Here is a 12,092-nt window from a genome sequence, read left to right as displayed (position 1 = left end):
CACTCCTGTGGGACGCTCCATCCGCCCAGCATCGCAGTGTTCACAAGCCCTACCTGGTGCCTCGAGGTATGTAGAAAAAACACTTAAAGCTGTGTCTATGGCTGAATTGCTGATTCTCCAAATCGGAATCGAATCTTCAGATTTGGATGCGGCCGAATCTAATCGGGACAGTGATCTGAATCAACAAATCAAATTGCTGTTCCCCAAATTGGGTCAAATCTGAACTAAGTATGGCTCACTTCGTACACCCCTAGTAAATATGGTACTGTTTCTTGGTCACACACCCAGCTTGAGAAACCTAAGCAACACCTGTTAGTTCAATTAAATTGATAGTAGTTTAGAACCTGTGCACCTTTCAAAATCCGAGTGCTTTCTCTATACATCTTTAGATGTCTACGTAACTTTAAAATCTGGACCTAAATCTATAATCCATGGCAAAAAATGGCCGTGGTTGTTTCATGACCCTCATCTCTGCCAATTATAAGCAATACAGTAATTTTGAATCATAAAAATTTAGGCCTTTTAGGGACATTATTAGATGAATAGTATCTCTTTGACTTATATCAACATTATAGTAAAAAAAAAAAAAATCTACCCGTTTTGCTATGAATTTTTTGGTCCTATTTGGTATTAACAGAATTTCATGCCCTACGTTTATTTGATGGAAATAATATGAACATTTAGGGTTAAAACTTTGCATCCTGAAATGTCAGGCAAAAGTCAAGTTTTTACTGGCACGATCATTTGAAAGGAAAGAGTTATCAAAAAAATGCTTAATTAAAATAAAACATGAAAGACTTTCATATGTTTGCCAAATCACTGGCAGATGCAGATCAAATAATGTCAACAGTTTGCTTTAAATTCAAAACTGTTTGGAAAAGTAACGGAAAAAATATTTTTATTATCGTGTTTTTTTTTGTTTTGTTTTTGTTTTTAAAAGCCCAAAGTACTAGGGGGAGGAATGGCTCGTGGGGAGGCTAATTAAAACAAAGGATTAGGAATAGCAGACAAAGGGAGGAATATCAGGTTATAATGGCTTGTGGGGAGGTTAATCAAAACAAATTATTTGAATAAGTATTGAATTGTGTTGGGTTTTTTTTTATGAAGAAGATTCTGTGGTGGGTATGAAGGCTGAGATTTCCAGTTCACCTCAAACTCTTAAATTTCAAAAGCATTCCAGTCCTACTAAACTAGCCCCACTAAAAATGAAGGAACTTCCCCCATCAGAATTATGCAAACTTGAAATCCGGATCAAAATTTTGAACTCCCAAATCTTTAAAAGTTTTTAGATCCAGGAATTTTACTCAAGCAGATTATAATGGTAAATTTACACTTACTATAGTACTTCCCTGAGAAAAGCACAGCTTTTACAGACAACAAAATCATCATCCAAACCTTGGGTATGAAGAGTTCACCTCTGCGGCAGAATAAAAGTCTTTTTAAAGAGCTTGCCATATTAAAATGGATGTAAGGGGTACAGAAGAATACCGTGTCCACTTGGAACTGCAGGATATATTGTGTTTGTTATAGGAAAGGTAATTGAATCTTGAAGTACAGCAACAGGAGGGAAATAATTTAAGGAGCAAAACAATCCTTGCTCTTGATGCAAAGGAGGAAAGACTAGAGCAGGGACTGCGCAGTGTGGAAGAATTTACTGCTCACAACTAAGGATTAATATTACTGATAAATACATAATTTGCATTGTTCGGTGTGAATGACCAAAAGCCAGAATGAGGATGGAGTATGTGGAAGAAACCTCTCAATATAATAGCGGCAGAGAGGTAGAAAGATGTGCTTCTAATTTTCACCAACTGCTATGAGATAAGTGACCTGAGACAGTTTCACACATCCTCAATAGAAAACAAAGCTGCATCTTAAGACCTGTGTAAGAAGCAAAACATCAGCTTGGGGGTGAAAATAGGGGAATGATTTTCTCCATTGTAGTAACAAAGGGGCATGCAATACAGCAACTGCTAAGATGGGGTAACACTATTGCTGATTCTGACCAGTTCTCTTGTATGGAAACCAACTAACAGACCCATAACAGAGCAGGGCTGTCCAATTTTTGGGTGGCTGGGGGCTACGCCCTACATAGTGTGTGCTGGTGCAGCCTGTTGTGGCCCCTTGGGACTGTGGCTTGCACCACATACCACATAATGTGTGCAGGTGGGCAGCCAGTACACTCCCCAAGCGTACTGGCCCAGCATCTCCTGTTGCTCTATGCCACAGGTCTCCTCAGCACTTCAGGCTGTACTGCACCACCGCTTTGGGTAGGCACAAAGTGGAAGCCAGAGGGGAAGCCTGGAGCTCCTGGCTGTTGCCGCAGCTGGAACAATGCGGAAATGGCAGCCAGGTGGGAGCCCAACTGCCACAGATCAACAACGTCTGGGCCTCCAGTTGCACAGCCCTGCTGTAGAACAGAGAGGCTGGATTCAGACGTGTGGTTTGTGATGCTGCAAACCTCTTTGCAGTGCCACAAATCACACAAGTTGCACATTAATCCGTGTATGGCACTGCTAATTTGCAGCGTCAGGGCAAAATTTGCTACCAGGATTTTCCCATAGCAAAAAACCCCCAAAACAAAACAAACAAACAAACAAACAAAAAAACCTGCACTGCAGGCACGGAGCCCCTGCGCTGAGGCGCGCTGTGCCCCAGCCAGCCATTTCTCTGACTAGCTGTCCATTTCCCTGACACACAGAGGCTCCACATGCCTCATCATGGGGGTCCCTCAGTGAAAGCCCCAGGCTGAGGCACATGGAGACAGGGGAGCAGCCCAAAGCTGTCTACTCCCTGTCTCGAGGCACACTGTGACCCAGCCGGGTGGGGAGCAGCTGGCTGGGATTCAGGGTGCCTCAGGGGATGGCTAGTCCCTGCTGAGACCCCCTGTGCCCCAGCTACCCTCCCTACAGCATGTGAAGCAGCAGGACAATACCACTACAAAGCACACGGGCAGGGGCATGCACTGCAGCACAAATTTGTGCTGCATCTATTTGAGGGCATGCCCCTGCTCATGTGGACTCGGCTAGGGTTTCCATCAGTTGAAGATTAATGACCTACTAGAAGGGGATAAGGAAATTGCCCGTAAACCCAGACATGTCCAGTGGTTCTCAACCTTTTTGGACGCCAGGCACCCTTCACTGTACTCAAGGCACTCCTTCATAACTCCTGTGAACCGAGTGGCACTCGATTTCAAAAACTAACTTTTATACCATAGTGTTTACCTCCTGGCAGGGGGCTAGGCAGTGGGGGTGGGATCATTTGGGCAGACAAACCTAAGTCAACATTTATCTACTTTGCTTATTTGCTTATCTCTTCAAACTTTGCAGCACACTTCAGAGGGTCTAGGGACACCCTGGTTGAGATCACTGGGGTAAGCAGACTCTGGGCCACATCCCAAGAGGGTCATCTTTTCTGTGCCAACATGGTTTCCTCAAAAGCCAGGAGACAGCTGGCTACCAGCCCACCATGCCTCTGCTCTACTATGACCCTCAAGCCTTAGTCAATTTTGCCCCAGGGTCTCAAGGAAATGCACCTTGAGGTAACCTCTAGACCAGAGCTTTCCAAACTTTTCATGTTGGTGACACACTTTTTAGACATGCATCATTTCGCAACAGTAATTCAGTTCCGGGGGAGGGGCCAAGGGAAGCAGACACGAGTAAGGGAGCTCCGCGGTGCCCTTCTGCAAAATTTTCTGCATTTCGTGCGACACACCTACACACTGCCGCCGACACATTAATGTGTCGCGGCACACAGTTTGGAAAGCTCTGCTCTAGACTCTCGGCATAAAACCCTCTAAAAAATTTAGGCAACAAGAGCATGGAAAGGCAGGTGTGCTCCATTTGCTTTGCTTTTCCCCACTCCCTCTTCATGACTTCCAGAAACAAGGCAAACAGGACTCCTTGTAGCTGGGTCTGTGGTTAGGTAGTACAGCACTCTACCTTATGTAACGTTTACTTCAGTTACTTTCCCTAGCTTTCATATTTTTATCTGTTTATGTAAATGCTATGCCAGACTCTTCCTTGCCAAACCCATTGCCCCTGCCAGTTCATTTAGGCCTCTGTTATGCAAAAATCAAGATAGGGTATGCATAAAACAGGTATTTCTCCTGGCAAAGTGCACCCTTTGTTACGTCTGCATAAGCTATAACAATTATCACCATACCATTGAGAAAATTATTTATGAAGAGTGCATTTATGCTTTTCATACTGCGTAACCTCTCTAATTTTTTTTGAAACTTGAATTATCTCAGGATTTTGTAACTTTTTTTCCTGTTTCTAAATATTTTTATATTTTCAAAATTATTTTGACTCCAGAACAACATTTAGCTTTGTTTTAAGTAAAAGACAGACAACATTAAAATGGACTAATTCGGATCACACAAAAAATATGTATTCAGATCCTATGGCATGATAAATGGTTTGGAGAAAAAATGATTTGCTAAGCATTGCAAATCAAATAACATAACTGGACAGCTCCAGATAAATTATGAATGTCCTTAGAGACCTATTTACAGCAATAAGTAATGTTTAAATCTGACACTTTGTTTACTAAGTACATATTTTTCCCATGGCAGAGTCTAGAAAATGTATTTAATAACTTACACATTAATTTCTGTGCTCAAAGTGACAGGAAAAAATCCTGATGCTATTGACTTCAATAGCAACAATCCCACAAACTTCAATGTGGTATGAAATTCATGGCAACATACAAAATCTTGCACCTCAAAGCGCTAATACTTCTGTAAAAGTCTATCGCCAGTTGAGAGTTGTACCTGCAGCCCAAAATACAGCTCTTGTCAACTTATGATAACTAAAGGATAATATTTCTATGCCAAAAACCCAGAAACTTCTATTTTGAGTTAAAAGCATATATTAAGGCTAAAACTGACATGGTACTAGAAAATATTCTGTAGGATGGAGTTATGCCACATCAGTTGAGGCTCTGACTTTCTTCTTATGGATTGCATTTATCACAAAACTTGTAAGATGACTTGAAATTCTACATCCTGTGCTAGTAATTTGTCTTCGTTTCTTCAGCTCCTTATTGTTATGAGGTTTAAAAAAATCCATTCTTCTGAAAATGGCCTTTAAAAACCCGTAGATCTCTCTGTTGTTTTTATGGCCATATTATACTCTCAAGATTACTTACTCGGGTACCAAGAAAGTTTCTATAAGAGGATCATATTTGATGGAGTTAATACTACTGTAATTAATGAGTAAGAAAAAAAGGTTGAGAAACAGTATTAGAACATGGGACACAATCAGGTTGTGCAGTGTTTTTCTGTCCCTTTTAAAGAGAGAGTTGCAGTCCAAATGTGTTTTCAAAAGACTGAAGACATGCCTGGTACTTTAAATGGGAATAAGTTTCTTCAATCATTTATAGTTAAAAAAAACCAAAACCAGACAAAACAACCCTCTCCCCCCCCATCCTCCCCCAAACCCTCAGCTTGACTTCCAGGAGTGTGGTAGAGGACAGTAAGGGACTGTGATGGAAGCCAGGTCTGGGATGGCTGGCTGTTCTGGTCTACAGCTGAATTCCACCCTCCCCAAGTAAAAATAACATTATATGCCATACAGTGAAAAACAATGAGCTGCTTATTTATACAACAGAAACATGAAGTTGCCATCATGACACCATATTCAAAACAAACCTGGAAAAAATGTTTCTACCCCCTTGTAGACCGAGTTTGAATCAGCTCATTGAAGGAAACAAGACTGCTGGGATTAGACTCTGGCTGGCTTTCTAGGTGCGTCTATTTGTGGTACAAGCGGGCGGTGAAGGACAAAGAACACTTCTGTCCTGTTTGCATCTGTGCAGGGGAGTGCTGGAGTACGAACTCCTAAGTGTAATGTGGGGGGCCAGGAGGAATTCCAGTCCTCAACAACATTGCTGCTGCTTGTTTCAGTAGTGCCCAAGACGCAGAGTCATGCACCAGGATCCCATTGTGCTTGGCAATGTACAAACAGAAGGAAAAGATGGCTCTGGCCCAATGTGTCTGCGAGTGGCCAGCGCCCTCTTTCTCTATCTGCCAAACTAAGATTGGTATTGACGAGTGTGCTGCGCTGTAAGTGTTGAGAGTGAAATGATAACAGAAATCCCAAGATTTTGCTGTGAGGGGACTGTTCCAGGACAACCTGAAGGGTTTTTTGTCTGCCCTTTTCAGGTATAGTGCCTGTAATCAGTGCCAACTGGGGTCTCTATATCAGCATTTGTCCCTCTTTCCTGGAAAGGATCTGATTGTGAACTGAAGTAGATGCCTTGGATTGCTGTGCTGCAGCAGTGAGTGACAGCATGACAATCACACCCACATATGCATACATCTGCTGCACTGTATATATACAACAGCAGGCAAAGGAGACCAAAGAAAACCCACCTTTCTCAGAGGAACATAAGTGGATCTGAAGAAATAAAAAATAGCTAGTAATTTTTTTTTTTTTTTTTTTTTTAGCATGCGCATGTGTGTGAGGGTTGGGGGATCATTGTAAGTGATTAGAGAAAAGCACTATATGCTTCTAGAATATTTGCCAAATATGCCTACTGATGCCAGTTTTTTCCCCTTGTGCAGTACAAAGAAGACAGAGTGCTGATGAAAGGAGTTTGCCAGGCTAAGCATCAGCCATTGGAAATTAGGAGGTTATGACAAGGGGTGACTCTCTAAACTTTAATTATCCATTTAAAAAAAAATCATCTCAATAAGCAGGTTTTAAAAGCTGCATTAGCAGTTTCTTTACTTCTGCCTTTTCTCTGAAACTCGAATAATGGGTAAGCTATAAGCATGTAGAAGAAACAATATGTATGTCTACACTGTGCTGCCTAGCACTCAGCAGAGATACCTGAGCTAATTAAGACTGACACAGTGTCATGCAAACCCAGCAAGGCTGCTTCTACCTGAAGAAGGAGCTAGCATGCAGAGATAACTCCGGTACCTCTGCAAAGTGCTGCCTAATACCATGTAGCTTTCTCTCTCTCTCTCAGACTGGCCTCTTGGTCTGAACTTAAAGTACAACTTACGCAGGAGGCCTGAAGAGCTGTACAATCTGATGCTTGTCTGTTTTAACTTAATTATTAAATAACAGAGCACACAACAGGGCATTGTCTGCAAATCTATCTCCTTATCAAAACTGGACTCAACAAAGCTTAAGACTAAATAAGAGAATGCCTAGCTAAGGTGCTCAGTAGAGCATGTGCGTGTCTTCTGTGTAAGATTAAATGGCAAAGCTCTAGTGGGTTTCAGAAAGTACCTGGCACTTCTCATTTTTGTTGTCTCTGCTTTGAGGAGGCTGCTTTTGGTGGAGGGTGGATTCAGAGAGGATGTCCGAACTGTGAGCATCACTTGTGGTGCAAAGGTGCTTATAAGGAGGAACACATTTGTAATATATCCCAATAATCTTCCATCTTTGTCTCCTATGATCCTAATGTTGTATTTACTGTATGCATTGTGAACATGAGTCTGATCTCGCCTGTGTGTCCTATGTTGAGGTAACTCTGCTGACTCTCTTGAAAAGCTATTCCTGATGTGCCAGTTTAAGTCAGAGATCAGTTAGGCCCTTTCTTTGCATCCCATAGCTGCTGTGATTTAAGAAGTGGCATACTGAGTCAAACCAGTCTGCGGCAGGGGCAAGTAGTAGATGCTTTAGAAGGACAGTACAGAAAGGGGTATGTCTAGAGTGATCCATTCCTGTCCTGCCCTTCCTGGCATCCACCATCTTTGGCTTACAGGTGTCAGAGTATGCCTCCATCCCTCATTATTGTATTTGCAGGTCTTTTCTGTGATGCTGCTACAGGCGGCTTCACTGGTGTCAGGATTATGCTCCCTGGCAACTACAGGAAAAGTTAAAACCTGAGGTATGTGAAGCCTTTCAATGGTACCCTGTTCCCTTTAGACAGAAACTGGACTGCACGCAGCGCTGGCAGACTCTCTACTTTAAAGCTGTGTAAAATCCAGCATTAGAAGGAACAGTCTTTATTCACTTCCTTCGCTGGCCACCCTTTAATTACTGGACATGTCATCTGTTACTCATGTCCTCTGCACATGATCTGGGGAGGGCGAGCAGCAGTGTTTTTTCCATCAGTCGTTTTTCAGTCGTAGCTGAAAACCACCCAAGCCCGGCGGCTGGAAAACAGCTGCTCTGTTTCAGTGACAGGTAGAAGTTCCCAACAAAACCCTGAGCCTGCCGCATGTCTGGCGGGGGGGGGATGGAGAGGAGAAAGACTTCCTTTCCAGCCACTGGGTCAAGTCCTGGTTGCTTCGGACGGAAAGAAAGCACCGAAACTTTCTGCAGTCTCCGGATACAAAGCGCGGGGGCTGGGCTTCGTCCCTGCTCCTTTCAGGGCTCCCAGCTGTATTTGAACCCCCCCGGCTGCCAAACGAGCCCGAGTCGCAGAACAACCCGGCGGGTTTCAAGCCAGGCATGTGGCCAGGAGCCTTGGAGCTGCTTCTCCTGCCCCGGGGGGAGGAGGGGATCCCGCACCCTTGCAGAGCCTGCGCCCGCCCGCCGCCGCCTTACCCGCCGCGGAGAGCAGCTCCCCCTCGCTCAGCTCGCCGGAGTCCGAGTCCATGGCGCGGCGCGGCGCGGGCGGCAGCTCAGGCGGGAGCGGTGCCCGGAGCGTGAGACGCGCCCGAACCGGCTGCTCCCTGCGCGGCGCCGCGCTCCGCCTGGGCTGTGGGGCAGCGCCGCCCGCGCCCTGCCATTGGCTGCCGAGGAGCGGGCGGGGCCGCCTCGCTCCTCTCCCCGCAGCCTGTTGCGCGGGCACCGGCGCCTCGCTCGCCCGCCGCACCTGCGCGCGCCCCGCAGCCAGGCTCTGCCCGGCCTGGCCGTGCCCCTCCGCCTCGCCCCGCACTTTCGTGTGCAGCCTGCTGCTGGCTCCCTTCCGCCGGCATCCGCTCTGCAGCGCTCCCCTCCGGGCTTCTGCATCTGCCTTTTTGGCTGGCCCTTCCAGCTCAGGGAGCACCACGGCATCCTGGCTTTCTCCGTTTAAAAAAATCCCCAATTTTCGGTTAAAAAAAGGACCTCCCCATCCACATGTGTCCGTGATTAAAATGAAACGCCGCTAATATCTATACCACCCCGAAGAGGGGTGGCCGACCTGCACCTTGAGTGCACCAAGTGTGCAGCACGCACCAGAGAGGGAGGGGACGGGCAGCCCAGAGGCAGATAGGGCAGGGAGCAGATGGCAGGGAAGGAGATCAGTGCAGGAGCAGAAAACAGAGCAAGAAGATCGGGCAGGGAGCAGAGCAGCAGATGGGGCAGAGCAAAGGGATTGGAGCAGCGCTTTGGGGAGAGTGCAGGCCTGCCCAAAAGCTTGGCCTCAGGGGAGAGGTCATCACCAGGGATCCTGGTTTTCTCCAATTTTAAAACAATCCTCAATTTTTGGTTTAAAAAAAAAAAGGAATCCCAAATGGAAAAATATGGATTTGGGGTTCCTTTTTTTAATTGAAAATTAGGGATTTTTTTTTTAAATCGGTGAAAACCAGGATCCCTGGTGATGACCTTTCCCATGTTTCCGCTCCCAGGGGCCAAGCTTTTGGGCAGCCCTGCACCCTCCCCAAAGTGCTGCTTCAATCCTTTTGCTCTGCCCCATCTGCTGTTCTGCTCCCTGCCTGATCCTCCTGCTCTGTTTTCTGCTCCTGCACTGATCTCCTTCCCTGCCTTCTGCTCCCTGCCCTAACTGCCTCTGGACTGTCTGTCCCCTTCCCTCTCAGTTGCATGCTGCACACTTGGTGCACTCGTGGTGCAGGTGGGGCACTCAAGGTGCAGGTTGGCCACCCCTGTTTGGTGTGCTCAGACTAAGCAATGAAATAATGTTGACCCTCTAGCGTTCTGGGCATGTTTGTGCCGCATGCTGGTAGGCACCAAAGGCAGCCTTGTCCAGAGCTAGCTGGGGTATCTACACACGACTGCATCATGCAGTGTAAACCTAACAGAAGTGTCATAACTGGGCACCGCCCGGAGCCAACATTCCCAAGAAATGACTGTAATGTAGGGAGGAGTGAATTTCTTTGCCATCTCCTCTCCAGTCATTGTTTCAGACAGCAGATTCAGGAAGACAACACTGCATATTATAAGGTCATGCTTGGGAAGATGCCTTTTTAACCAGGAGCTTTTTAAGGTGTTAAGCTTCTCTAGAAACCACATAAGCATTGCAGCTGTATAAATACATTGAGTGAGCCTGATCCAGCTTGTGAATCAACTATTTGGCCCTAGTCCCAGTTAGGAGCATCTCAAGTATTACTGTTCCTTCATGCCCTGCCTCTTATTAGACATATTTTTTGCCCTCTGGTTATTGTCATTCTGGCCATAAACAAAACAAAAAAGAAAAGCCCAAGATGCTTCATCAGAAGGAGCAGGATTACATTTCTGGAACAGAACCAAAGTTCACCTTAGTGTGAAGTCCAATTGAAAGTGGTGTATGGCTTTACCTAAGAGGCAGCCAGGTCAACATTGCCACAAAATATAGCCTTAATAAAATTAATTCTTTAATTTTCAAGGGTGGCATTTTTGGAGGGCACAACCTATGCTATAATCCTAGAGAAGCACTGCAAACAGAAGCCTTTATCACTGACTGATCATTGTTCAATTGCTAGTAGATCAGATTTATTTTTCACAGGCGACTAAAAGGTGAGGGGAAACCTTGGTTTAGGAATACTGTAGTTAAACTGAACTTTGTGCGTGTTTAATTCTTTGTCAGGTTTTTTACCCTTATATAACCTGATAATAAATATGGTGGGAATTAAATGATTTAATCAATATCATACTTCATGCAACTTGAGATGTACTGGATATTTTCATTACTGTGCTGAAGTTGCTTCCTATTCCATAGTAAATTCTTTCAAACTCACTTTCCTGTTAACTGTAAACCAGTCACTAAAGTTTTCTGTTGAAACAGAATAAGCATCTTGTTTCACTTCAAAACATATGGTTAGAATTCATTTTTTCCCCTCTGCCCAGCAGAGTCCAGCACTTGGCTTAACATGTGACCTGGAAAATTCCATATGCTTAGAGCTCAGAACATCATAGTTTCCACCTATTACACAGAGTGCACAGAAAACCCAAAAATCATTATTAATGGAAATATGTTCCATATAGATGCAACTGAAGTAACAGACCACAGTAAAGCGAAAGTAGCTGCTGCCTGATTTTTATTTTTGCTTATTATATTCAGCATCGAATGCTCTGTGTAGCTTCATATTACACTGTTTGGATCCCAACACCATGTTTCATGTTTCCTTTTATTAGGAGCCAGGCATGAGACTCGTTGATGGTTCTGGAGGAGGCATGGCAGTGACTTGTCTGTTTAGAAACTAGCATGTTGCTTTTAAAAGGCCAAACACCCATATGATTGTATCAGTCTCTCTCATTGTGTGTGGATCTTATTTGAAATCGTTACTGCTTTTGCATTATTATCTGGGTATTGGAGATCTTCCAGGGGAAGACCTATCTTCACTTAATCAGTGTTCAATCAATATGGCTGCATATGCACACACTAACAATGTTTTATCTTGAGTATTTACATGGTCTCCACTGTCTTGGTATTTGGGTACTTTATAACCTTTAAGGCTTTTATCCTCATGGCACATTGTGAGGAAGGGAAAAGTACTGTTATCCCTATTTTACAAACGCAGAATTGAAGCACAGTCTGTGACTTGTCAGAAGTCCGACAGGAAGCCTCTGTTAGAGCATGGAAATGAACCAGAACCTCTTGAATTCTAGGTTGGCCCTCTGGGCCATTTCTCTTCTCTAGCTGTTCAATGGGACCCCAATGTACTTGGAGATGGAAATGCCAATAGGAGAAGCTGGAGGTGGTGGGAGAGCTCTGTGAGTTGTTAGTCAAGGGTGGTCGATGAAGCTCTATGACTGGGGCTCACCAGAGTGGATATAGAGAAAAGAGCATCCAAATAACCAGTGGAGTGGTAGATTACTGCAAGAGATGTTGGAGGAATGTGGGAAAAGATCTAACTGAACAAGAACCGGAGGAAAAGAGTCATTAGATGCTCTGGATGCAGGAATGATGGGTTACTGATTTGTGATGTTGGTATCAGGGCTGTGCGAAGCTTCAGTCCCCGATTCGATTCTGCCTGATTTGGTGGC

At 44.8% G+C, this 12,092-nt stretch overlaps 1 protein-coding gene and 1 long non-coding RNA gene across 4 annotated transcripts in view; one reads left to right on the top strand and one right to left on the bottom strand.

Annotated features, from left to right (window-relative positions):
* Nucleotides 1–8,725, bottom strand: part of TNFAIP8L3 (TNF alpha induced protein 8 like 3) — a 70,088-nt gene extending 61,363 nt beyond the window's left edge. Inside the window, exon 1 of one of the 2 annotated variants that reach the window (XM_019477861.2) lies at nt 8,511–8,725. In XM_019477861.2, the coding sequence (XP_019333406.2) occupies nt 8,511–8,562 (52 nt within the window). In that variant the 5' untranslated portion in view covers nt 8,563–8,725. The remainder of the gene's footprint in view (nt 1–8,510) is intronic. The other variant, XM_019477863.2, reaches the window with a different exon arrangement.
* Nucleotides 1–12,092, top strand: part of LOC109280708 (uncharacterized) — a 54,229-nt gene that overhangs the window by 41,081 nt on the left and 1,056 nt on the right. The window lies entirely within an intron of this gene.

This window comes from Alligator mississippiensis, chromosome 11, assembly GCF_030867095.1.
Source record: "Alligator mississippiensis isolate rAllMis1 chromosome 11, rAllMis1, whole genome shotgun sequence".
Taxonomy (NCBI): domain Eukaryota; kingdom Metazoa; phylum Chordata; order Crocodylia; family Alligatoridae; genus Alligator; species Alligator mississippiensis.
This window is presented reverse-complemented; position numbering and strand designations above follow the sequence as displayed.